This window comes from Macaca thibetana, chromosome 14, assembly GCF_024542745.1.
Source record: "Macaca thibetana thibetana isolate TM-01 chromosome 14, ASM2454274v1, whole genome shotgun sequence".
Lineage (NCBI taxonomy): Eukaryota > Metazoa > Chordata > Mammalia > Primates > Cercopithecidae > Macaca > Macaca thibetana.
Window position 1 is genome coordinate 942,292 of NC_065591.1, and position 25,927 is coordinate 968,218.

General features: G+C 62.1%; 2 protein-coding genes across 7 annotated transcripts in view; one reads left to right on the forward strand and one right to left on the reverse strand.

The window, feature by feature from the left end:
• The window catches only part of POLR2L (RNA polymerase II, I and III subunit L), a 627,758-nt gene that overhangs the window by 250,126 nt on the left and 351,705 nt on the right, over positions 1–25,927 (reverse strand). The gene's annotated exons all lie outside the window — the stretch shown is intronic.
• MUC2 (mucin 2, oligomeric mucus/gel-forming) overlaps positions 2,574–25,927 on the forward strand; it is a 37,728-nt gene continuing 14,374 nt past the window's right edge. Inside the window, 43 exon segments of the mRNA XM_050758015.1 lie at positions 2,574–2,662; positions 3,340–3,610; positions 4,721–4,835; positions 5,218–5,308; positions 5,389–5,498; positions 5,577–5,787; positions 5,985–6,110; positions 6,583–6,700; positions 6,779–6,917; positions 7,176–7,286; positions 7,374–7,443; positions 7,722–7,859; positions 7,950–8,114; positions 8,588–8,682; positions 8,889–9,015; positions 9,365–9,620; positions 9,854–9,906; positions 10,151–10,251; positions 10,682–10,833; positions 11,172–11,310; positions 11,947–12,057; positions 12,139–12,318; positions 12,459–12,698; positions 13,577–13,733; positions 14,013–14,144; positions 14,838–14,985; positions 16,217–16,260; positions 16,667–16,873; positions 17,358–17,375; positions 17,951–18,455; positions 18,457–19,750; positions 19,784–20,548; positions 20,900–22,033; positions 22,347–22,615; positions 22,932–23,277; positions 23,279–23,392; positions 23,427–23,526; positions 23,662–23,705; positions 23,739–24,010; positions 24,046–24,331; positions 24,442–24,897; positions 24,930–25,053; positions 25,175–25,724. Coding sequence (XP_050613972.1) covers positions 2,587–2,662; positions 3,340–3,610; positions 4,721–4,835; positions 5,218–5,308; positions 5,389–5,498; positions 5,577–5,787; positions 5,985–6,110; positions 6,583–6,700; positions 6,779–6,917; positions 7,176–7,286; positions 7,374–7,443; positions 7,722–7,859; positions 7,950–8,114; positions 8,588–8,682; positions 8,889–9,015; positions 9,365–9,620; positions 9,854–9,906; positions 10,151–10,251; positions 10,682–10,833; positions 11,172–11,310; positions 11,947–12,057; positions 12,139–12,318; positions 12,459–12,698; positions 13,577–13,733; positions 14,013–14,144; positions 14,838–14,985; positions 16,217–16,260; positions 16,667–16,873; positions 17,358–17,375; positions 17,951–18,455; positions 18,457–19,750; positions 19,784–20,548; positions 20,900–22,033; positions 22,347–22,615; positions 22,932–23,277; positions 23,279–23,392; positions 23,427–23,526; positions 23,662–23,705; positions 23,739–24,010; positions 24,046–24,331; positions 24,442–24,897; positions 24,930–25,053; positions 25,175–25,724 — 10,160 coding nt within the window. The 5' untranslated portion in view covers positions 2,574–2,586.

Here is a 25,927-nt window from a genome sequence, read left to right on the forward strand (position 1 = left end):
CTTCCTGGTGACTCAGGTTTGTGGACACACAGCAGGAGGGCTGTCACTTCAGGTGCCGTGTGACGTCTGTGCTGCCTCCTCCCTACAGTCACTACTGCAAATTCCGTGCAGCCCTTGGCAACAGTGTCTTGTCAGGGTAAACACAGCGGGCGTGGGCAGACTGGGGAGAGGCTTTGGGGACCAGGATGCTGTCTGTGTGGGAGGCTGTACTCCATGCGGCCTCTGGCTCTGAGTCCCAGCCGGGGCCTGAGGCTGGGAGCTGACACGGGGCTGGGGCTGTCGGCTCCTGGCTGGACCGTGTCTGGCCCTCCGTTTGGTGGGTGGTCATTCCCACCACTGCCGTCACGTCCTTGTCACAGAAAGCAGAATCGACAAGCATTTTCCTTGGAGTGGTCAAAGCCCCTACTCTCTCCCTCCACTAGGGCCCCTCGAACCCCATGGGAAAGCCACAGGGTGGCGATGGGGTCCCAGGGCAGTACGGCTGCCCATTCTCCCACTCTGCACTTGCTGGAGGCCGACATTTCAGTAACCAGCAATGGGGGCCACATTTGGACCCATACAGGACATGGGAAGAGAGTGGCTGCAGAGCTGCTGACCTGCCCGGTCCCCATCACCTCCACAACCCCGGTAGATGCTGCGAATCTGGCAGTGGGGACCGGCTGAGGCTTGGAGGCAAAGAGGTCGGGGACACTCTCGCTTTGGGGGTGCCGGTGACTCCACAGTCACCCCGGCCTGATGGAGCCCTCACCGTCTTCCCCAGAACAGCTCCCTCTCACCATTAGGAATGGGGTTCAGCTCTCTGCACCCTGCCCCTTGCAGGGCTGCCTGTGAGCTCAGACAGGGCTCCTCCCTGGGACCTTGTCACGGGCCAAGACGGGTGTTAGGGTCAGACCCCCGAGCCTGGGCACCACCACTGCCTGCCCAGAGGGGACACAGGGTCAGATCCAGGGGACCCACCTCAGGCTTCAGGGCCGGAGGGGCTGTGCTGGGCAGCTTGTGCTCGGCTAGGATTCCTGCAATCCCCCCAGGGCAGGGGGAGCCTGGCCTGGAAAATCTCTGCCCCGAAGGCCCCCTGGAGCATGTCAGGGTCGGGGGTCTGCAGTTGGGGCTGTCCTTGGGTTTCCCCAGGGCTCTGTGCCAGTGGGTGGAGGCCCACACCGGGAAGTGAACAATGGTCCCCTCTGGCCTGGCCCAGCTGGGTCCGGTTTCCTAATCCCTGGTCCTCCTGGCCTGGGCCACACACTCAGCTTCCTCCACGTGCCCAGGTCCTAGCAGGGAGTGCAGACCCTGGGGCCTGGTGCTGGCAGGCCCCACAGAAGGGCAGGAGGGGTTTCATCCCAGGCCCCAGGTCCGGGCAGCAGGTCAACCAGGGAAAGAGGCTTGGTGCCTTGGGCCCCGAGTCTCCAAACTGTCAGGGTGAGTCCCCTCCCCACTGCCATCATGCTGCTGGCATGTCCCCATCCCCTTGGGCCAAAGCTGGGAACTCAACTCAGGGCCCATCTCTATTTTCAGGAGGAGAAAATTGTAGAGAGAGGGGAGGGCCCCCAGACCTCAGTTTACCCACTGGCGACACAAGGGAGCCCGCCTGTGCCCTCCCGGGCTGGGGCAAGCAGTGGTGGGCCCAGTGGTCTTGTGGCTTGGGGTCGGTATGAGTTCTGGTTCTCCAGGCTTTTCCAGACAACTGCTGGGCTTGGTGGGCGAGACCGAGGCTCATCAGAGGCCCAGCCTCAGGGGCAGGACCCTCACCCTGAGGGAGAGGTGGCTCAGGGGAGCCTGGGCAGGCTATCACCTCCTCAGCTCTCAGGCCCGAGGTCCTCATGTGGTCTCCGGGAGAAGGGGCAGACGGCCACTTCCGGCCACCAGCCAGCTCCCGGTGTGCCTCATTCTGTAACACGTCCCCTGGCTGGGCAGGTGCGCCCCGAGTTCTAATCACATGTAATTCCAGAGAAGGAATTTCCCAGCCTGGGAAAAGGATGGGCTTAGAGGGTGGTTGGGGGCTGGGGCCTCTGACACTGCTCCGTGAGCCTGGCCAAGAGTCCCATGCAAGTCAGTGGCCTCCCTGCAGCCCGAAGGATCCCACATCCTCCCTGCCTTCGGGGAGGCCCCTTTCTGGAGTCAGGCCTGGAAACTGCCCCAGAGCTTGGGCCCCGGAAACGGGTTGGTCCTCCCAGGGTAACATGAGCCTGATCAGGCCTGGGGACCTGTTCAGCGGGGGCCTGGGGGCCCGTGGGGGGCTACGGAGCCTGACTGGACATGCTTCTGGCAGGACGCCCCTCCCCCGGCCACCCTGGGCTGTCCCGCTAGTAGCTGGACGTGTTCCCTGGGTGTGTGCTGGCACTCAGGCCACAGGGCTGCCTCATCCTGAAGAAGGCTGTGTTTACTCAGGGAGCCATAAAGAGATGACCTCTGATAACCTGAATCAATATTTCCCCACTGGGGCTCGGGCCCCTGCAGCTGTCTTCTTGATCATCTGGCAAATGCCACACCCACCCCTTGACCCTCCCCTGCCTTCCTGCCCCCGTGCCAGGACATATAAGGAACAGACCCCTGCCCCCAGGTGCAACCCACACTGCCCTGCCAGCCACCATGGGGCTGCCGCTAGCCCCTCTGGCGGCTGTCTGCCTGGCCCTGTCTGTGGCAGGGGGCTCGGAGCTCCAGACAGGTGAGAGAGCAGACACAGGGGTCTGGGGCCTGGCAGAGTGTCCTGGGGGCAGGGCCAGGCGGGCAGGCGAGTGGCATCTGGGAGGAGGAGGTGGTCCCCGTGTGCATCCTAGCAGCATGGGTGGCTCCGTTGAGGCTCCTGGCCTGGGTTGGTCCCCTGCAGTCCCCGGCCCTGCTGACTTTCAACGGGCTGGAAGGATGGGGTTCCCCTGCCATTCCTCTGGGGTTGACTGCCCGATGACAGTGTGGGTCTTGGGGCCAGCACCAGGTGGAAACAGCAGCCCAGGCCCCACTGAACTGCGTCATTGTCCATAGGGGAGGAAGGGGCGGCCAGGACCCCACCAGAAAGCCCCATTCTCAGGTGGCAGAGACCACTGAAGAGTTGGGGCAGCACAGCCCTTGCTGGGGAGCGGGGTGTCCAGAACCTCCTCTCCTACACCCCGCTGGGCACCTGGCCACACTCCTCACCAGGCCAGGAGTAGAAGCCCTGAGACCGCTGTGGTGGGGTGACCAAAGACCAGCAGAGGGTCCGCGGATAGGAAGCTTTCCTGGCCAGGGGCCCTGCGCTGGGCTGGAAGCTGCTTCCAGGTGTTTCCGCAGGGCCCTCCTCTTGAGGGTAGCCTGGGCAGCCTTCCCCCACCGGGGCCACTCACCCCTCATTCACTGCTGTTCCCTCAGAGGCGAGAGCCCGAAACCATGGCCACAACGTCTGCAGCACCTGGGGCGACTTCCACTACAAGACCTTCGACGGGGACATCTTCCGCTTCCCCGGCCTCTGCGACTACAACTTCGCCTCCGATTGCCGAGGCTCCTACAAGGAATTTGCCGTGCACCTAAAGCGGGGCCCGGGCCAGGCTGGGGCCCCCGCCGGGGTCGAGTCCATCCTGCTGACCATCAAGGATGACACCATCTATCTCACCCGCCACCTGGCTGTGCTGAACGGGGCCATGTGAGTGTGGTCGGTGGCACCCCTTCCACATCCTAGCAAAGGGGGCTGACGGTCCCCAAAGGGGTCTTCCTTGTAGCCCTAGGAGACCCCTCCTGCCCTGACACACAGCTCAGGAGAACAGCCTTGAGGTTTGGGTTCAGGTCACTAATTCATTCAACAAACACTGATGAGCCCCCACCATTCCCCCTATAGCCAAGGGGTTTCAGTTACCCCTTTGCCTGTGTCCCTGACGGCCCCTCCCCTCAGAGCCCACCAGGCTCAGGACAGCCTTGGCACCCCTGGAGGCTGCCTGTTTCTGGTCCTGTGCATGGAGTGGCCGTGTGCGCCCACCCCAGGCTAGAGTTACAGAAGTTGGTGCAGGGGGGACTGTGGGAGCCCCTTCCCCACTCCCAGCTATTGTTCCCCTATTGTCTCCAGAACAATGAGGCCCTGTAAGTGCATTCCTGTCTAGCGGGTTCCCCACCCGCAGGACCTGCCCCTCTTCTGCCTGGGGATTCAGTTTCCTGCAAGGGGCTCCAGCACAGGCACGGGCAGGCGGGTAGAGGCCCTCAGGGGTGGGCGGGTGGGTGGGTAGAGGCCCTTGGGGACTGAGGCACAGAGGCTGGGGTGAGTGCCTCTAGCTGGCCCAGCAAGGTGCCTTGGCAGGAGGTGGTGTAGGGCCCCTGATAGCCTCAGGGGCAGTCTGGTGGGGGTTTGGGACCCCATGGGGTGATGTTCCACCAAGCAGGGGGCCTGGAAGGAGGCTGGGCAGCCTGGCCCTCCCTCCTCTCCCAACCTGGTGCCCTCAGGGCCTCTGAGAGGGGACCCTGCCCAGGACCGTGCCCTGAGGAGGGAATGGAGAGGAGGGCGTGCAGGCAGGAGGTGGTTCTGCTGGGGAAGCCTGGCCAGCGGAGACAGACAGGTGCTTTTTGGCCACCGCCCATGTCCCTCCACCCCAGAGGCTGGCCAAGTTGGTGGCGCCAGGGCAGGAGCTGGGCCTGGCAGAGCCACCTCCACCACCCCAGGTGCCCAGCTTCAGTCCCCTTCGGGTGGCGGGGTCCCGGGAGGACAAGCTGGGGCGCGGGTGCCTGGGTGGTGGACCCAAGAGTGACCCTGATGTGCCCCCGCCAGGGTCAGCACCCCGCACTACAGCCCCGGGCTGCTCATCGAGAAGAGCGACGCCTACACCAAAGTCTACTCCCGCGCCGGCCTCACCCTCCTGTGGAACCGGGAGGACGCCCTCATGGTGCTCAGGGTTCCCGGGCTCCTGGGGCTGGTCAGGCCTCTGGGTGGACCCCAAGGGAGGGCAGGGAGGGCAGTGCTCGCACCCCTCACCGAGAGGGCAGGGGTGGGGCAGGGCCTTGGCAGCGCGGGGTGTCGGTGCTGGACTTGGGGGGCAGCAGCAGAAGCCGGCCTGGCCCTGACCCCCCAGGCCTCACCCTCCCCCCAAACACACCCAGCTTCTCAGGGACCTGCCCTGCCAGGCCGCTCCCTGGCTGCTGACCCCAGCCTTCCTGCCGCACCTTTCTGTGGCTCAAACAAGCCTCGAGTCTTGGGGGTTCCTGGCGGCTGCCCTGGAGGCTGTGGGCGGGGCGAGAGGTCAGCTCACCTGCTCCCTCCCCCAATAGCTGGAGCTGGACAGTAAGTTCCGGAACCACACCTGTGGCCTCTGCGGGGACTACAACGGCCTACAGAGCTATTCAGAATTCCTCTCTGACGGTGAGGCCCGGAGGGCTTGGTGGGGGCAGGGTGGGCTACGGGCCCCCAGGTGCCCCAGCTGAAGGACCGTGCGTCCCCAGGTGTGTTCTTCAGTCCCCTGGAGTTCGGGAACATGCAGAAGATCAATGAGCCCGATGTGGTGTGTGAGGACCCCGAGGAGACGGTGGCCCTCGCATCCTGCTCCGAGCACGTGAGTCCCCTCATTTTGGGGGGGGGTCCTGGCGGAGCTGGCCTCTGAGCAGCATGCCCACCCTGCGTCTGTCCCCAGCGCGCCGAGTGTGAGAGGCTGCTGACCGCCGAGGCCTTCGTGGACTGCCAGGACCTGGTGCCGCTGGAGCCGTATCTGCGCGCCTGCCAGCAGGACCGCTGCCGGTGCCCGGGCGGTGACACCTGCATCTGCAGTACTGTGGCCGAGTTCTCCCGCCAGTGCTCCCACGCCGGCGGCCGGCCCAGGAACTGGAGGACTGCCACGTTCTGCCGTAAGCCCCAGCACCCTGCAGGCAGGGGACCCCACGCTGGTGCTTTCCCCAAGCCCGGTTGGGAGTTGTGTCCGCGCCGGGCACCGGGAGCCAGGGGGACGCTCACTGCGGGCTGAGAGCCCTTCTCGGTGCACTTCGGCGTGGAGCGGCTGCTGTGCCCCAGCCTCACCCTCACCGTGTGGCCTCTGTGGTTCCAGCCAAGACCTGCCCTGGGAACCTGGTGTACCTGGAGAGTGGCTCGCCCTGCATGGACACCTGCTCACACCTGGAGGTGAGCAGCCTGTGCGAGGAGCACCGCATGGACGGCTGTTTCTGCCCGGAAGGTACGTGGGGAGGAGGGCCCTGCCCTGGCACTGCCCGCTGGACGAGAGGCCTGCAGCTCTGGCCTCGGGTTCTCGCCTGCGCCGAGGGGACGGCTCCGCTAGGTGGTGGGGGCAGTGGCAGCACAGAAGTGCTTCTCCCTCCACCCGATACCAGGGGCAGGTCCAGGGAGAAGGGGCCTCGGTGTGAGGCCCTTCCCAAAGGGTGGCTTAGGGAGGCTGAGAAGGGGGCTACCTTCCTGGTCATCACCCTGGGGATAGACCTCCCCCTGCCTGGCCCTGACCCGGAGCCTGGAGGCCTTTGGGAGGAGCTCGACTGTCAGGGGCAGGAAGGTGGCCTGGAGGCTGGGCCCCCATGGCCAGACCCCAATCCAGGGACCAGGTGGGGACCACAGGCGTCGGCGCAGGGGACCAGTGGTGGCTGCGGGTGGGAGGCCTGGCTGGCAGGGTGACGTCGCCTCCCTGGTTGTCCCAGGCACCGTGTATGACGACATCGGGGGCAGCGGCTGCATTCCCGTGAGCCAGTGCCACTGCAGGCTGCACGGACACCTGTACACACCGGGCCAGGAGATCACCAATGGCTGCGAGCAGTGGTGAGTCCTGGGGCCAGGGCTGAGTGCAGCAGAGGCTGGGGCAGCTGAGCCCTGACCCTGTGCCCCGCTGCCCAACAGTGTCTGTAACGCTGGCCGCTGGGTGTGCAAAGACCTGCCCTGCCCTGGCACCTGCGCCCTGGAAGGCGGCTCCCACATCACCACCTTCGATGGGAAGACGTACACCTTCCATGGGGACTGCTACTACGTCCTGGCCAAGGTAGGCTGCCCAGGGTCAGGGGTATGGGGCAGAGCTGGGGCTGGCATCCAGGCCCTTGGCCGTCCAGGGGTGGGTGGGCTGGCTGTCCCTGAAGCAGAGGGTGCCCGTGGGCTGTCCTGGGGTAGGTGACCATGCTTCTGCTCTCTGGCTGGAGGATAAGAAGCAGGCCTTCCTTTCTAAGCCACTGCCGGGTCCTAGGGTGCAGGGTGCAGCCCATCCTGGCCCTCAGCTGCTGCTCTGCCTCTTGCCCCATCACAGGGTGACCACAACGATTCCTACGCTCTCCTGGGCGAGCTGGCCCCCTGTGGCTCCACGGACAAGCAGACCTGCCTGAAGACAGTGGTGCTGCTGGCCGACAAGAAGAAGAATGTGAGTGGTGCTGCCCCCTCCTTCTGGAGCCCAAGTCCCCCAGCGGGGGCCCTTCTCAGCCCTGAGCAACCTCGGCCTTTCCCGCAGGTGGTCGTCTTCAAGTCTGATGGCAGCGTGCTGCTCAACGAGCTGCAGGTGAACCTGCCCCACGTGACCGGTGAGTTGTGCCCCAGGGAGGGGCCCAGGCCCTTCAAGCTCCGCTGGGCCTGCAGTGATTCTGACAGGCCAGCCGTCTCAGACCCAGGAGGCTGGGTGGAAAGGTTCCATGGGAGGAGGGTCCCTGCAGCACCCGGCAGGCTCTCTCCTGGGTCCTCTGCTGGAGGGGGCGGTGGGAGGGTGACATCCTCCTGCTGCTCACCTGGGCCAGGCAGGCCCCGGGAGCCCCGCCCCTCGCTGTACCCCTTACCGTGTCCCTCACCGTGCCCCTGCCTGCAGCGAGCTTCTCCGTCTTCCGCCCGTCTTCCTACCACATCATCGTGAGCATGGCCAGCGGCCTCCGGCTGCAGGTGCAGCTGGCCCCAGTCATGCAACTCTTCCTGACGCTGGACCAGGCCTCCCAGGGGCAGGTGCAGGGTAAGTGTCCCCACCGGGATTGCCCCAACAAAGGCCCACGGGGGGGCCTGCTAGCCCCAGACCCTTCCCAACCCTGTCCTGGCCCCTCAGGCCTCTGTGGGAACTTCAACGGCCTGGAAGGTGATGACTTCAAGACGGCCAGTGGGCTGGTGGAGGCCACGGGGGCCGGCTTTGCCAACACCTGGAAGGCACAGTCAAGCTGCCATGACAAGCTGGACTGGCTGGACGATCCCTGCTCCCTGAACATCGAGAGTGGTGAGGCTCGGCAACACAGGCGCCCCCACCCAGCCTGCCTGGGGGACCCGGCCCATGGCCTGGAAGGGCAGATGGGGCTCCCAGCAGGACACGTGGGTGGTGAGGGGCAGAAGTTAGGTGGCTCTCCTCCAGGGGCAGCCCAGCACCAGCTGCTTCCTGCTGTGGCTAGTTTATGGCGGCCATGGTGGCAGCCTGCCAGGTGACCCGGAAGAGGGCCTGGGCTGGTCCCTACCTGCCCCATCACATCCGGGATGCTGGGCCCTTGGGGATGAGAGACGGGAGGTGGTGGGTGCCCTGCCCGGGTCTCTATCCAGCCTGGAGCTGCCTGGAAATTTGACTCAGGGGGAGGAAGGGACCTGGGCATGGGTGCACAGAAGGAACCATATCTGGGGCCAAGGCAGCCGGGCAGCAGGGCCCAGGGGATCTCATGGGGGTCCCAGGCCCCGCTGAAGTTCTGATCCCCCACTCCCCAGCCAACTATGCCGAGCACTGGTGCTCCCTCCTGAAGAACACAGAGACCCCCTTTGGCAGGTGCCACTCGGTCGTGGACCCCGCTGAGTATTACAAGGTGGGTGGGACCCACACCCCCAGGCCCCCATGCCATCGAGGTGGACTCAGGGCACTCCCAGGCCTCCATGCCACCTGTGAGGTGGACTCAGGGCACCTGGCCGGGCCCACTGGTTGCTGTGTGTGTGTGTGAGCTTGCATCTGTGAGCGCCGGGCCATGCTCTGCCTCCTTGCCTCACTGCCCGCCCACCTTGTTCTGTCGCCCAGAGGTGCAAATATGACACGTGCAACTGCCAGAACAACGAGGACTGCCTGTGCGCCGCCCTGTCCTCCTACGCACATGCCTGTGCTGCCAAGGGGGTCATGCTGTGGGGCTGGCGGGACCATGTCTGCAGTGAGTGCCGTCCCTGTGGGCTGCCTCCTGGGGATGGGGTCCAGGCTTTGAGCTCCTGGGACAGGGCTGGGGGCCCTGAGCATGGGTGGTCCAGGGAGAGGAGTCGGCCCCCTGCAGCCACGGACCAGGCTCCAGCTTCATCGGCCAGTGGTAGCGGGAAACCAGCTCCTCCTACAGCAAGGGACGGTCACATAGCAGGGGTGGAACCTGGGGCCGGCCTGGAGCTGTGGTGGCCGAGTGTGGAAGTGGGTCCCAGAGTGTGCACTCCCTGGTCCCCTGGCCGCCCTGGGGATGGGAGCTGGGCGTCTGGCTCCTCCCGCCCCTCACGCCACCCCATGGTCCTCTGCAGACAAGGATGTGGGCTCCTGCCCCAACTCGCAGGTCTTCCTGTACAACCTGACCACCTGCCAGCAGACCTGCCGCTCCCTCTCTGAGGCCAACAGCCACTGTCTTGAGGGCTTTGCGCCTGTGGACGGCTGCGGCTGCCCTGACCACACCTTCCTGGACGAGAAGGGCCGCTGCGTGCCCCTGGCCAAGTGCTCTTGCTACCACCGCGGCCTCTACCTGGAGGCAGGGGATGTGGTCGTCAGGCAGGAAGAACGATGGTGGGTACCTGCTCGGGTGTCAGGTGTGGCGTGGGGGCGGGGGAGCTCCTTCTGAACCTGCCCCAAGCGGAGACCTGGGAGACTCTACCTGGGGAAGCTGAGACACCCAAGACTGAGGGGTGCCTGGGGTGGGGGGCGCTGACAGTCACCAGGCTCACATCTGTCCCGGGGAAGCTGCGGGCTGTCTGTGGCCGTCTTGTGTGGGCCCCACTCATCCCCGGCGTTTTCCACAGTGTGTGCCGGGACGGGAGGCTGCACTGTAGGCAGATCCATCTGATCGGCCAGAGTAAGTGGCACCGCCCCGGCCACCCCTCCCCACCTGCTCTGGCCACTGTCCCCGGCCACCCCTCCCCGCCTGCCCCGGCCACTCTCCCCGGCCACCCCTCCCCGCCTGCCCCGGCCACCTCTCCCCGGCCACCTCTCCCTGGCCACCCCTCCCCGCCTGCCCTGGCCACCCTCCCTGACCAGCCCTCCCCAGCCTGCCTGAGACCCCCAGTTTCAGCTGGAGCTGCAGCCCCTCCGTCCCACAGGCTGCACAGCCCCAAAGATCCACGTGGACTGCAGCAACCTGACCGCAATGGCCATCTGGAAGCCCCGAGCCCTCAGCTGTCAGACGCTGGCCGCCGGCTATGTGCGTGCTGGGGGTGCTGCTGTGGGCGGGCAGGGATTCCTGGCTGACTGAGCCCGGCTCCTGTACTGTGCCCCATGCCAGGGTCTGGGTGCTGAGTCCTGAGGACGCAGGACCTGTCGATGCTGTCCCTGTCCCTGGGAGGGAAGTGGCAGGCTGTGAACCACTGGGGCACAGGGGCCAGTGTAGGGCCCTCAGCCAGCAGCCCTTACCAGTCTCCCTGCCCTGTGGCGGGCCTGAGGGGAGGGAGGCCTGAGCCCAGGCTAGGGGGAGTGGTGGGAGGTCTGGGATGTGACAGAGACTGCATGGTCAGGCCTTTCCTGGCTGCGTATCCAATCCTGATGGGCTGCAGGTGGGCTGCAGGGAGGGCAGCTCAGGGAGGGCTGCAGCCTCACCTGTCCACCCCTGAACCCCACTCTCTGGCTGTCTCCAGTACCACACAGAGTGTATCAGCGGCTGTGTGTGCCCCGATGGGCTGATGGACGACGGCCGGGGCGGCTGTGTGGAGGAGAAGGAATGCCCTTGCGTCCATAACAAGGACCTATATTCCCCCGGGGCCAAGATCAAGGTGGACTGCAATACCTGGTAAGCTGGCCCGGCCTGTCCTGGCTGCCTTCCAGGCCCCACGTGCTCTGCAGGGGTGGCCACTGGAGAGCGGGCCAAGGGGCAGGTGCCTCTCCTTTGGGGGTCGGCCTGGGTCTTGCGAGATCCTGTGGCAGACCCTGTCCCACGGGCAGGGTGGTCTCTCATGTCAGCCGCTGGTCTTGAAGCCATGGGAGAAGGGACATTTGGAGCCACTTTTGGGGCCTGCAGGTGTTCTGTGTGGGAGACACAGGGAGCTGTCCGCACGGTGTCCAGGGTCTCCTCCAGGCACCCATGAGCGGGTCCTGGGTCCCTTCAGGCTCCTCTCCTGTCCTCCTCAGCTCCTGCCAGAGAGGACGCTGGGTGTGCACCCAGGCTTTGTGCCATGGCACCTGCTCCATTTACGGGAGCGGCCACTACATCACCTTTGACGGGAAGTACTACGACTTTGACGGACACTGCTCCTATGTGGCTGTTCAGGTGTGGTCACGGGCACTGCCTGGCTGGGCTGCTTGTGGTCAGGGACCCTCTGCCTGCCCCGAGCCCAGTGCTCAGCTCCCTGGGAAACCCTGAGACTTGGGAAGGCCGGCCTTTCCTCAGCCCCAGACCCACACCCGCACCCGCAGGAGGATTCGGTCTTCTAGCCAGGGCTGGGTGTGGGGGTAAAACCCCTCTGCACTGCCCAGTTCTGTGGTTCTCCTCTGGGTCCTCCCTCCTCTGGGTCTTCCTCCAGGTCCTCCTCTGGGTCCTCCTTTGGGTTCTCCTCTGGGTCCTCCCTCCTGTGGGTCCTCCTCTGGGTCCTCCTCTGGGTGCACAGGGTGGGTGGGGTTGACCACCCAGCCATGGGGACTGAGGGCACCTGTATGGGGAGCTGAGTAAGGGCCAGGGCTAGGCCGCTGCCCACGAGGCTCTCCAGATCCAAATCCCACAGCCCTTTGAGGCACTGTGATCCCCAGGGACAGGATACGGGCCTGCAGTTGGGTCAGGTCCTCGGATGGGCAGGGCCAGGGCCTGGTTTGTCTGCTCAGTGGCTGTGGCCCCGCCAACTGGGGCGGGTGTGCCCTGGGACACCTGGGGCCCAGCTGTCCTGGCTGACCTTGCCCTCCTGGCCCCCAGGACTACTGCGGTCAGAACTCCTCACTGGGCTCATTCAGCATCATCACCGAGAACGTCCCCTGTGGCACGACGGGCGTCACCTGCTCCAAGGCCATCAAGATCTTCATTGGGGTGAGTGCTGCTGGCCCCGGGAATGTGTGAGCCCTGCGGGACCCTCAGACCAGCCGGTGACTGGGCCTCTCCTCCGGGCAGAGCACGGAGCTGAAGTTGGAAGACAAGCACCGTGTGGTGATTCAGCGCGACGAGGGTCACCATGTGACCTACACCACGCGGGAGGTGGGCCAGTACCTGGTGGTGGAGTCCAGCACGGGCATCATCGTCATCTGGGACAAGAGGACCACCGTGTTCATCAAGCTGGCTCCCTCCTACAAGGTGGGCTACCTCCCTGCCTGCCCTGCCCTATCCTGTCCTCTCCTGGCCAGCCCCCCACCCCCTGCCCTGGTGTTTGCGGGACAAGCCCCTGCCCTCCCTCCAGCCCCTTTTCGGAGCCCCGGGGTGCTTGTCTCTTGCAGGGCACCGTGTGTGGCCTGTGCGGGAACTTTGATGACCACTCCAACAACGACTTCACCAGACGGGACCACATGGTGGTGAGCAGCGGGCTGGACTTCGGGAACAGCTGGAAGGAGGCCCCCACCTGCCCGGACGTGAGCACCAACCCCGAGCCCTGCAGCCTGAACCCGCACCGCCGCTCCTGGGCCGAGAAGCAGTGCAGCATCCTCAAAAGCGATGTGTTCAGCATCTGCCATGGCAAGGTGGGCTGGCCAGGCCACGGCGGGGCAACTAGGCAGAGCAGGGCTGTAGGTGGGCGGTGACTATGGGCGGGGCCATGGGCGGGGCAACTAGGCAGAGCAGGGCTGTAGGTGGGCGGTGACTATGGGCGGGGCCATGGGCGGGGCAACTAGGCAGAGCAGGGCTGTAGGTGGGCGGTGACTATGGGCGGGGCCTTGGGCGGGGCTAACTAGACAGAGCAGGGCTGTAGGTGGGTTGCAGCTGTGGGTGGGGCCGACTAGGCATTGCGGGGCTATGGGCTGACTGTGGACGTGGTTAGGGTGCCGTAGAGCATGCTAATGATCAGGGCGTGGCCACAGCAGGGTGAGGTCTTGGGTGCTCTTGGGGCTGGGGGCTTCTCCACACACTCCTCTACACCTTCAGGAGTCGCCCTGCTGCGTCACCACACAGCACTTGTCCTCCAGCTTTGGCTCTGGCCGGTGCATCCTTTGGCCACCTGACCATATAATCAGCCTCCCCTCTGAGACCCTGGGCTGGACCCCCAGCCTCCCTCTGCCTCCCCAGGCTCAGATATTCACCTGGAGGGAGAAAGGACATGTGCCCCCCATGCCCGCACATCCCCAGCTACAGGCAGCTGGGGAGGACGGGTTCTAGGATGGCCATGTTACAGCTGAGGATGCAGAGGGGCTGGGTGATGGGTCCGCACAGCCACGGCGGGACAGGCGTCTCTGGACCCTCTCCCCAAGGTTGGCCCTGCTGGGGCCCTGGCTGGCTGGTGCTGGGGGACGTGCCCTGTCCCAGGAGCAGGGCTGGCCTCTGGGTCCTGAGTCCAGGGCACTGGGGAAGTCCTGGCCCCATGAAGGCAGCACGGGCCCAGGACAGACCAGGGTGTTCTCCCCAGGTGGACCCCAAGCCCTTCTACGAGGCCTGCGTGCACGACTCGTGCTCCTGTGACACGGGTGGGGACTGCGAGTGCTTCTGCTCTGCCGTGGCCTCCTATGCCCAGGAGTGTACCAAAGAGGGGGCCTGCGTGTTCTGGAGGACGCCAGACCTGTGCCGTAAGAGCCCGCCCGAACTGGACCCAGGGCCAGGAGGGGGATTGGAGGTGCTGTATTGCGGGCCGGGGCAGCACTCCTTGCCCATCCAGGTGACGGGCGTGCATCACCCACCCTTTCCCCGACTTCTCCAGTGTCCTTCTTTGGGGCCCTATGGGACCTGGGTTGGCAGAGCAAGCTTGATACGTCTGCGCCCCAGCCCCCCACCCCAGATTCACCCTCACCCCGGCCCACGCCTGAGCAAGCCCTCCTGCATCTGACCCTGGCCCTGTCTCCCCCAAGCTGTATTCTGTGACTACTACAACCCTCCACATGAGTGTGAGTGGCACTATGAGCCGTGTGGGAACCGGAGCTTCGAGACTTGCAGGACCATCAACGGCATCCACTCCAACATCTCCGTGTCCTACCTGGAGGGTGAGCAGGGTGGGGCAGGCCTCAGCAGGGGTGACGGCTGAGGGGCCTGGAGGGTGAACCGGGCGGCCCTCGGGAGAGGCAACAGCCCACTGGCCTGGAGGGTGAGCCAGGTGGCCCTCAGGGGAGGCGACAGCCGATGGGCCTGGCTGTGTGGGGCTGAAGGCTGATGTTGTCTGGAGACTCATGGGGACACCCGGAGGGAGGCCTGACCCTCAGGGCACCCACACCCCAGGGTGGCCAGGCTCCCCTTGCTGCAGGGTCAGGAGGGAAGCAGGCCAGCATGGAAACTGGGAGTGGCAGGGGTGGGAGGTGCTGAGGTTTGTACAGAGCAGGGCGAGTTGGGGAGCATTTCAGGCACAGGTCAGGGGAGGCCCCTGCTGGGTGCTGGCATCTGAACTGAGAACCAGTGGCGTGAAGGAGGGACTGGTAGGAAGTTTGGGAGGGAGTATCCCGCCATGGGAGAGGAACGTGGGTCTTGGGACTCAGGGCTGCTCAGGGGCCCGATGAGACTGGGCAGGGCTCCTCAGCGGGCATCATTCAGAGCCCAGTGGGGTAGGGAGATCCAGGCCCTGCCTTTCCAATCCCTGGCGTTCCCAGAGGGGCATCCTCTGGAGAAGGGCCTGCTGGGGTAGGGATGGTGGGTGGGGTGTGGTGGATTGCGGTGGTCCCAACCCCATGCCCTGTGTCCACCAGGCTGCTATCCCCGGTGCCCCAAGGACAGACCCATCTATGATGAGGACGGGAAGAAGTGTGTCACCGCAGACAAGTGTGGCTGCTACATCGAGGACACCCACTACCCACCTGGAGTGTCGGTTCCCACCGAGGAGATCTGCAAGTCTTGGTATCTAAGCCCACGTGGCAGGGGACCTGGAGGAGCTGCACATATGGGCACATGAGTACACACACAGGTGTGAGCACACAGTGAACACAATACATGGACACACAGCCATTCCACATGGGTGCACATGCACACAAATGCACATAGCATACCACATGCACACACAGTCGCATGCACAATGCACACATGCACACGTGAATGGACACTGACACAGGCACACACAGTCACACATGTACACAGTGCACACATGTATACATGTCTACAGATACCCAGGCACACACACAGTCACACATGCACACATGCATGGACACAGACTTGCAGGCACACAGTCACACAGTCACACATGCACACATGCACAGACACACGCAGGCACACACAGTCACACTTGCACACAGTACACACATGTACACATGCCTGGAAAGATACCCAGGTACACAGTCACACATGAGCACGCAGTCATACATGAACACATGCACACATACATACACTCAGTCACACCATGCACACATGTACACACAGTCACAGATGCACACATGCATGGACACAGACTTGCAGGCACACAGTCACACAGTCACACATGCACACATGCACAGACACACGCAGGCACACACAGTCACACTTGCACACAGTACACACATGCACTCATAGTCACACATGCACACATGCTCACATGCATGGACAGTGACACACAGGCACACACAGTCACACATGCACACATGCCTAGACACAGATACCCAGGCAGACACTCACGGTTACACAGTCACACATGCACGCATGCATGGACGCAGACACGCAGGCACACATGGTCACACGGTCATACAAAGCACCACATGCACACAGTTACACATGCACACATGCAAAGATACAGACACCCAGGCACACACTCAGTTACATAGTCACACACGCACACATGCATGGACACAGACACACAGGCACACACAGTCACACAGTCATGCATGCACACAGGAGCCAGGTCACAGAGGCACCAGTCCCTCACTGGGGTGGGGGGTCTTCTGTTCTCATACCATCCTCTGGGTCTGGCTTTTTCCTTCCTCTCCTCATCCCTGCTCTGTTCCCACAGTTAGAACACAATGGGGGGCTCTTCCAGAGCTGGCTTTGGGGCAGTGCCTTGGGGCTTTGGGCTCGGTACTAGCCACATGGGAAGCTGGGGGTCTGAGCAGGGTGGGCGCAGCATCAGTGGAGTGGGACTTGTAGCCATGTGCTTGCTTTGCAGCATGTGCACCAACTCCTCCCAAGTCATCTGCAGGCCAGAGGAAGGTGAGTTGCCCTCTGCTGCCAGCCCTGTGGTGGCCGGGCCCATCTTGGGGAAGCCTGTGGGGCCTTGGATGGGTGGGTGGGGGGTGCTGCTCCCCTCCTGGGCTCTACCCTTTGGTCCCCCGGAGCTCAGACCCACCTCCGATGTGTATCAGCCCTGGGGGGCTGCCGTGACACATCTTGTTTCTTCTTCTGGGGTGCCGGTCTCCTGTGGGGAATTTCCATCACCCTCTCCCCCGATCCAGCTTCTGCGTTCTGGCGAGATTCCCTTTATTCAAAGAGAGGGGCTCCGGGACAGGTGCAGTCTCACTGGAGCATTTGTTGGCTGCTTGTGGGGGCTCAGGCACACCTGGCCTTCCCCCTACCTTGCTCCCAATGAGGTGATTCTTGGCCTCACCCTCACCCCCAGGAATCATCAACCGGACCCAGGATGGCGCCTTCTGCTACTGGGTGTTCTGTGGCCCCAATGGGACGGTGGAAAAGCACTTCAACATCTGTTCCACTACACCACTCCCGTCCACTCTGACCACCTTCACCACCGTCACCCTCCCCACCAGCCCCACCACCTTCACCACCACCACCACCACCACCACCACCACCCCGACCCCCAGCACAGGTAAGGCCCCCGGTTCCCCCCGTGCTTCCTCAGGCTCTCACCTTCCCCTGCATCCAGCATCCAGCACACGGGGCTCTTTCAGGGGCAGGCCCTGGCCCGGTGCAGCCAGGCTCTGACCTCTGCACACCAGCTGCAGAGTGAGGTGACGGTGACATTCCTCTGCACTGAGGTGTGAGGGGGCGTGCCTGGCTCCCCTGCCCTGGTGCATTCAGATGGTAGCATACTGACCACATGCCCAAGCCCAGACCAGAGTGGAGGATCATCTGGGGAGATTTCTGAAAACCAGCAGGAAACTATCCCTAAGGGTTAGAGAAATTTTCTTACGTTCGCCTGCGTTTGTTCTAGTTGAAATCCTAGCTACCACCGAACAAGCCACCAGGGGTATGATAGCCACAGAAAAAAGAAACTTTAAAAAAGTAAGACAAGATTTTAAAGGATATTGAACTATATAATGATATCCTCTTTTCTTCCTGCTTTATTGCAGTTTTATCAACAACTCCGGGTAAGTGACGGTGATGATATTCATGATGACAAGGAGGGTGGGAGGAGTGAAGTCTCATAACATCACCTGCAGGATGCTTCCTTCAGGGCCCAGATGTGAGGCTGGCAGGGCAAGACTCCTCTGCTTATGGACCAAAGATAGGTGTATTTTGGTGACTTCATTCATGGTTTGCTGAGGCCAGGGCCTAAAGTGAGACTTGATTGACTGTTGGTGACAATATTGCGGTTAAGAGTGGAGACAAAGCCCCTTCTGGCACACTTCTTTATTGGAATAGGCAGCTCTCTTATTATTGATTCTTTGAAAAAAGTATTGAAAATAGCTGAGGAAAGGGTCCTTCATACGCTGGGTGGCCCTGTCTCTTTGGGCTTAGGTTTTCACTTGCAAAATGAGGATGGAAGTGGTGTCCAGCCCTGAGCTCTCTGACCCTGCACTCTGGTTTTCTGGCAATGACGGGGAAAAAAGAGATTGCATCTGGGGCACGGTCAGGGAGGCCCCAGGGTTCTCTGAATCCTGTGGCCTCCTGGAGGTGCCTCTCCCCAGGTGCGAGTGACAAGAGCTGGGTTTTGCTTTCCTAGAGGTGTGCTGCTTCTGGTCTGACTGGATCAACGAGGACCACCCCAGCAGTGGCAGCGACGGCGGCGACCGAGAGACATTTGATGGGGTCTGCAGGGCCCCTGAGGACATCGAGTGCAGGTCGGTCAAGGATCCTCACCTCAGCTTGCAGGAGCTAGGCCAGAAGGTGCAGTGCGATGTCTCTGTTGGGTTCATTTGCAAGAATGAAGACCAGTTTGGAAATGGACCGTTTGGACTGTGTTACGACTACATGATACGTGTCAATTGTTGCCTGCCCACGGCTTGTACCACCACCGCTCCACCAACCACCACTCCCAGCCCCCCAACAACCACCACAACCACCCCTCCACCAACCACCACTCCCAGCCCCCCAACAACCACCCCAACCACCACTCCCAGCCCCCCAACAACCACCACAACCACCACTCCCAGCTCTCCAACCACCACCACAACCACCCCTCCACCAACCACCACTCCCAGCCCCCCAACAACCACTCCAACCACCACTCCCCAGCCCCCCAACAACCACCACAACCACCCCTCCACCAACCACCACTCCCAGCCCCCCAACAACCACCACAACCACCCCTCCACCAACCACCACTCCCAGCCCCCCAACAACCACCCCAACCACCACTCCCAGCCCCCCAACAACCACCACAACCACCACTCCCAGCTCTCCAACAACCACCACAACCACCCCTCCACCAACCACCACTCCCAGCCCCCCAACAACCACCCCAACCACCACTCCCAGCCCCCCAACAACCACCACAACCACCCCTCCACCAACCACCACTCCCAGCCCCCCAACAACCACCACAACCACCCCTCCACCAACCACCACTCCCAGCCCCCCAACAACCACCCCAACCACCACTCCCAGCCCCCCAACAACCACCACAACCACCCCTCCACCAACCACCACTCCCAGCCCCCCAACAACCACCCCAACCACCACTCCCAGCCCTCCAACAACCACCACAACCACCACTCCCAGCCCTCCAACAACTACTCCTCTCTCTCCATCAATAACTCCTTCTACATTTTCAACATTCTCAACGACAACCCCTACTACCCCATGCGTGCCTGTCTGCATTTGGACTGGCTGGCTGGATTCTGGAAAACCTGACTTTAACAAACCAGGTGGAGATACAGAATTGATTGAAGGCATCTGCGAATCAGGATGGGCAGCTAACATCTCTTGCAGAGCCACCATGCATCCTGATGTTCCCATTGGACAGCTTGGACAAACAGTGGTGTGTGACGTCCATGAGGGGCTAGTATGCAAAAATGAAGACCAAAAGCCAGGTGGGGTCATTCCTATGGCCTTCTGCCTCAACTATGAGATCAACGTTCAGTGCTGTAAGTGTGTCACCCAACCCACGACCATGACAATAACCACCACAGAGACTCCAACTCTGACACCCACCACCACAGAGACTCTGACCCCAACACCCATCACCACCACCACTACAGTGACCCCAACCCCGACAATCATCCCCACCACCACTTCAGTGACATCAACCCCAACGCCCACTAGCACAGAGACGCCAACCCCGACACCGATCACCACCACCACCACGGTGACCCCAACCACAACACCCACCAGCACACAGACCCCAACACCGACATCCATCACCACCACCACCACGACAGCGACACCAACCCCAACACCCACCAGCACCCAGACCCCAACTTCGACACCCATCACCACCACCACCACGACAGCAACACCAACCCCAACACCCACCAGCACACAAACCCCAACCTCGACACCCATGACCACCACCACCACGACAGCGACACCAACCCCAACACCCACCAGCACACAGACCCCAACCCCGACACCCACCAGCACACAGACCCCAACCACTCCACCAACACCTATCACCACCACCACTACAGTGACCCCAACCACAACACCCACCACCACCACCACCACCACAGAGACCCCAACCCCAACACCCACCACTACCACTACAGTGACACCAACCCCAACACCTACAACCACAGAGACCCCAACCCCAACACCTACCAACACAGTGACACCAACCCCAACAACCACCAGCACCCAGACCCCAACTTCGACACCCATCACCACCACCACCACGACAGCAACACCAACCCCAACACCCACCAGCACACAAACCCCAACCTCGACACCCATCACCACCACCAGCACGACAGCGACACCAACCCCAACACCCACCAGCACACAGACCCCAACCCCGACACCCACCAGCACACAGACCCCAACCACTCCACCAACACCTATCACCACCACCACTACAGTGACCCCAACCACAACACCCACCACCACCACCACCACAGAGACCCCAACCCCAACACCCACCACTACCACTACAGTGACACCAACCCCAACACCTACAACCACAGAGACCCCAACCCCAACACCTACCAACACAGTGACACCAACCCCAACAACCACCAGCACCCAGACCCCAACTTCGACACCCATCACCACCACCACCACGACAGCAACACCAACCCCAACACCCACCAGCACACAAACCCCAACCTCGACACCCATCACCACCACCAGCACGACAGCGACACCAACCCCAACACCCACCAGCACACAGACCCCAACCCCGACACCCACCAGCACACAGACCCCAACCACTCCACCAACACCTATCACCACCACCACTACAGTGACCCCAACCACAACACCCACCACCACCACCACCACAGAGACCCCAACCCCAACACCCACCACTACCACTACAGTGACACCAACCCCAACACCTACAACCACAGAGACCCCAACCCCAACACCTACCAACACAGTGACACCAACCCCAACACCCACCACACACCCAGACCCCAACTTCGACACCCATCACCACCACCAGCACGACAGCGACACCAACCCCAACACCCACCAGCACACAGACCCCAACCCCGACACCCACCAGCACACACAGACCCCAACCACTCCACCAACACCTATCACCACCACCACTACAGTGACCCCAACCACAACACCCACCACCACCACCACCACAGAGACCCCAACCCCAACACCCACCACCACCACTACAGTGACACCAACCCCGACACCTACAACCACAGAGACCCCAACCCCAACACCTACCAACACAGTGACACCAACCCCAACAACCACCAGCACCCAGACCCCAACTTCGACACCCATCACCACCACCACCACGACAGCAACACCAACCCCAACACCCACCAGCACACAAACCCCAACCTCGACACCCATCACCACCACCAGCACGACAGCGACACCAACCCCAACACCCACCAGCACACAGACCCCAACCCCGACACTCACCAGCACACAGACCCCAACCACTCCACCAACACCTATCACCACCACCACCACTACAGTGACCCCAACCACAACACCCACCACCACCACCACCACAGAGACCCCAACCCCAACACCCACCACCACCACCACTACAGTGACACCAACCCCAACACCTACAACCACAGAGACCCCAACCCCAACACCTACCAACACAGTGACACCAACCCCAACAACCACCAGCACCCAGACCCCAACTTCGACACCCATCACCACCACCACCACGACAGCTACACCAACCCCAACACCCACCAGCACACAAACCCCAACCTCGACACCCATCACCACCACCAGCACGACAGCGACACCAACCCCAACACCCACCAGCACACAGACCCCAACCCCGACACCCACCAGCACACAGACCCCAACCACTCCACCAACACCTATCACCACCACTACAGTGACCCCAACCACAACACCCACCACCACCACCACCACCACAGAGACCCCAACCCCAACACCCACCACTACCACTACAGTGACACCAACCCCAACACCTACAACCACAGAGACCCCAACCCCAACACCTACCAACACAGTGACACCAACCCCAACACCCACCAGCACCCAGACCCCAACTTCGACACCCATCACCACCACCACGACACGACACAGCGACACCAACCCCCCACCCACCAGCACACAGACCCCAACCCCGACACCCACCAGCACACAGACCCCAACCACTCCACCAACACCTATCACCACCACCACCACTACAGTGACCCCAACCACAACACCCACCACCACCACCACCACAGAGACCCCAACCCCAACACCCACCACTACCACTACAGTGACACCAACCCCAACACCTACAACCACAGAGACCCCAACCCCAACACCTACCAACACAGTGACACCAACCCCAACAACCCACCAGCACCCAGACCCCAACTTCGACACCCATCACCACCACCACCACGACAGCAACAACCAACCCCAACACCCACCACACACACACCCCAACCTCGACACCCATCACCACCACCAGCACGACAGTGACACCAACCCCAACACCCACCAGCATACAGACCCCAACCCCGACACCCACCAGCACACGGACCCCAACCACTCCACCAACACCTATCACCACCACCACTACAGTGACCCCAACTACAACACCCACCACCACCACCACAGAGACCCCAACCCCAACACCCACCACTACCACTACAGTGACACCAACCCCAACACCTACAACCACAGAGACCCCAACCCCAACACCTACCAACACAGTGACACCAACCCCAACACCCACCAGCACCCAGACCCCAACTTCGACACCCATCACCACCACCACCACGACAGCAACACCAACCCCAACACCCACCAGCACACACAAAAACCCCAACCTCGACACCCATCACCACTACCAGCACGACAGCGACACCAACCCCAACACCCACCAGCACACAGACCCCAACCCCGACACCCACCAGCACACAGACCCCCAACCACTCCACCAACACCTATCACCACCACTACAGTGACCCCAACCACAACACCCACCACCACCACCACCACAGAGACCCCAACCCCAACACCACCACTACCACTACAGTGACACCAACCCCAACACCTACAACCACAGAGACCCCAACCCCAACACCTACCAACACAGTGACACCAACCCCAACACCCACCAGCACCCAGACCCCAACTTCGACACCCATCACCACCACCAGCACGACAGCGACACCAACCCCAACACCCACCAGCACACAGACCCCAACCCCGACACCCACCAGCACACAGACCCCAACTACTCCACCAACACCTATCACCACCACCACTACAGTGACCCCAACCACAACACCCACCACCACCACCACCACAGAGACCCCAACCCCAACACCCACCACTACCACTACAGTGACACCAACCCCAACACCTACAACCACAGAGACCCCAACCCCAACACCTACCAACACAGTGACACCAACCCCAACAACCACCAGCACACCAGACCCCAACTTCGACACCCATCACCACCACCACCACGACAGCAACACCAACCCCAACACCCACCAGCACACAAACCCCAACCTCGACACCCATCACCACCACCAGCACGACAGTGACACCCAACCCCAACACCCACCAGCATACAGACCCCAACCCCGACACCCACCAGCACACAGACCCCAACCACTCCACCAACACCTATCACCACCACCACTACAGTGACCCCAACCACAACACCCACCACCACCACCACACAGAGACCCCAACCCCAACACCCACCACTACCACTACAGTGACACCAACCCCAACACCTACAACCACAGAGACCCCAACCCCAACACCTACCAACACAGTGACACCAACCCCAACACCCACCAGCACCCCAGACCCCAACTTCGACACCCATCACCACCACCACCACGACAGCGACACCAACCCCAACACCCACCAGCACACAGACCCCAACCCCGACACCCACCAGCACACAGACCCCAACCACTCCACCAACACCTATCACCACCACCACTACAGTGACCCCAACCACAACACCCACCACCACCACCACCACAGAGACCCCAACCCCAACACCCACCACTACCACTACAGTGACACCAACCCCAACACCTACAACCACAGAGACCCCAACCCCAACACCTACCAACACAGTGACACCAACCCCAACACCCACCAGCACCCAGACCCCAACTTCGACACCCATCACCACCACCACCACCAAACAGCGACACCAACCCCAACACCCACCAGCACACAGACCCCAACCCCGACACCCACCAGCACACAGACCCCAACCACTCCACCAACACCTATCACCACCACCACTACAGTGACCCCAACCACAACACCCACCACCACCACCACCACAGAGATCCCAACCCCAACACCCACCACTACCACTACAGTGACACCAACCCCAACACCTACAACCACAGAGACCCCAACCCCAACACCTACCAACACAGTGACACCATCCCCAACAACCACCAGCACCGAGACCCCAACTTCGACACCCATCACCACCACCACCACGACAGCAACACCAAACCCAACACCCACCAGCACACAAACCCCCCAACCTCGACACCCATCACCACCACCAGCAGCACGACAGCGACACCAACCCCAACACCCACCAGCACACAGACCCCAACCCCGACACCCACCAGCACAGGGACCCCAACCACTCCACCAACACCTATCACCACCACCACTACAGTGACCCCAACTACAACACCCACCACCACCACCACAGAGACCCCAACCCCAACACCCACCACTACCACTACAGTGACACCAACCCCAACACCTACAACCACAGAGACCCCAACCCCAACACCTACCAACACAGTGACACCAACCCCAACACCCACCAGCACCCAGACCCCAACTTCGACACCCATCACCACCACCAGCACGACAGCGACACCAACCCCAACACCCACCAGCACACAGACCCCAACCCCGACACCCACCAGCACACAGACCCCAACCACTCCACCAACACCTATCACCACCACCACTACAGTGACCCCAACCACAACACCCACCACCACCACCACCACAGAGACCCCAACCCCAACACCCACCACTACCACTACAGTGCACCAACCCCAACACCTACAACCACAGAGACCCCAACCCCAACACCTACCAACACAGTGACACCAACCCCAACAACCACCAGCACCCAGACCCCAACTTCGACACCCATCACCACCACCACCACGACAGCGACACCAACCCCAACACCCACCAGCACACAGACCCCAACCCCCGACACCCACCAGCACACAGACCCCAACCACTCCACCAACACCTATCACCACCACCACTACAGTGACCCCAACCACAACACCCACCACCACCACCACCACAGAGACCCCAACCCCAACACCCACCACTACCACTACAGTGACACCAACCCCAACACCTACAACCACAGAGACCCCAACCCCAACACCTACCAACACAGTGACACCAACCCCAACAACCACCAGCACCCAGACCCCAACTTCGACACCCATCACCACCACCACCACGACAGCAACACCAACCCCAACACCCACCAGCACACAAACCCCAACCTCAACACCCATCATCACCACCACCAGCACGACAGCGACACCAACCCCAACACCCACCAGCACACAGACCCCAACCCCGACACCCACCAGCACACAGACCCCAACCACTCCACCAACACCTATCACCACCACCACTACAGTGACCCCAACTACAACACCCACCACCACCACCACCACCACAGAGACCCCAACCCCAACACCCACCACTACCACTACAGTGACACCAACCCCAACACCTACAACCACAGAGACCCCAACCCCAACACCTACCAACACAGTGACACCAACCCCAACACCCACCAGCACCCAGACCCCAACTTCGACACCCATCACCACCACCACCACGACAGCGACACCAACCCCAACACCCACCAGCACACAGACCCCAACCCCAACACCCACCAGCACACAGACCCCAACCACTCCACCAACACCTATCACCACCACCACTACAGTGACCCCAACCACAACACCCACCACCACCACCACCACCACAGAGACCCCAACCCCAACACCCACCACTACCACCAAAACACAGTGACACC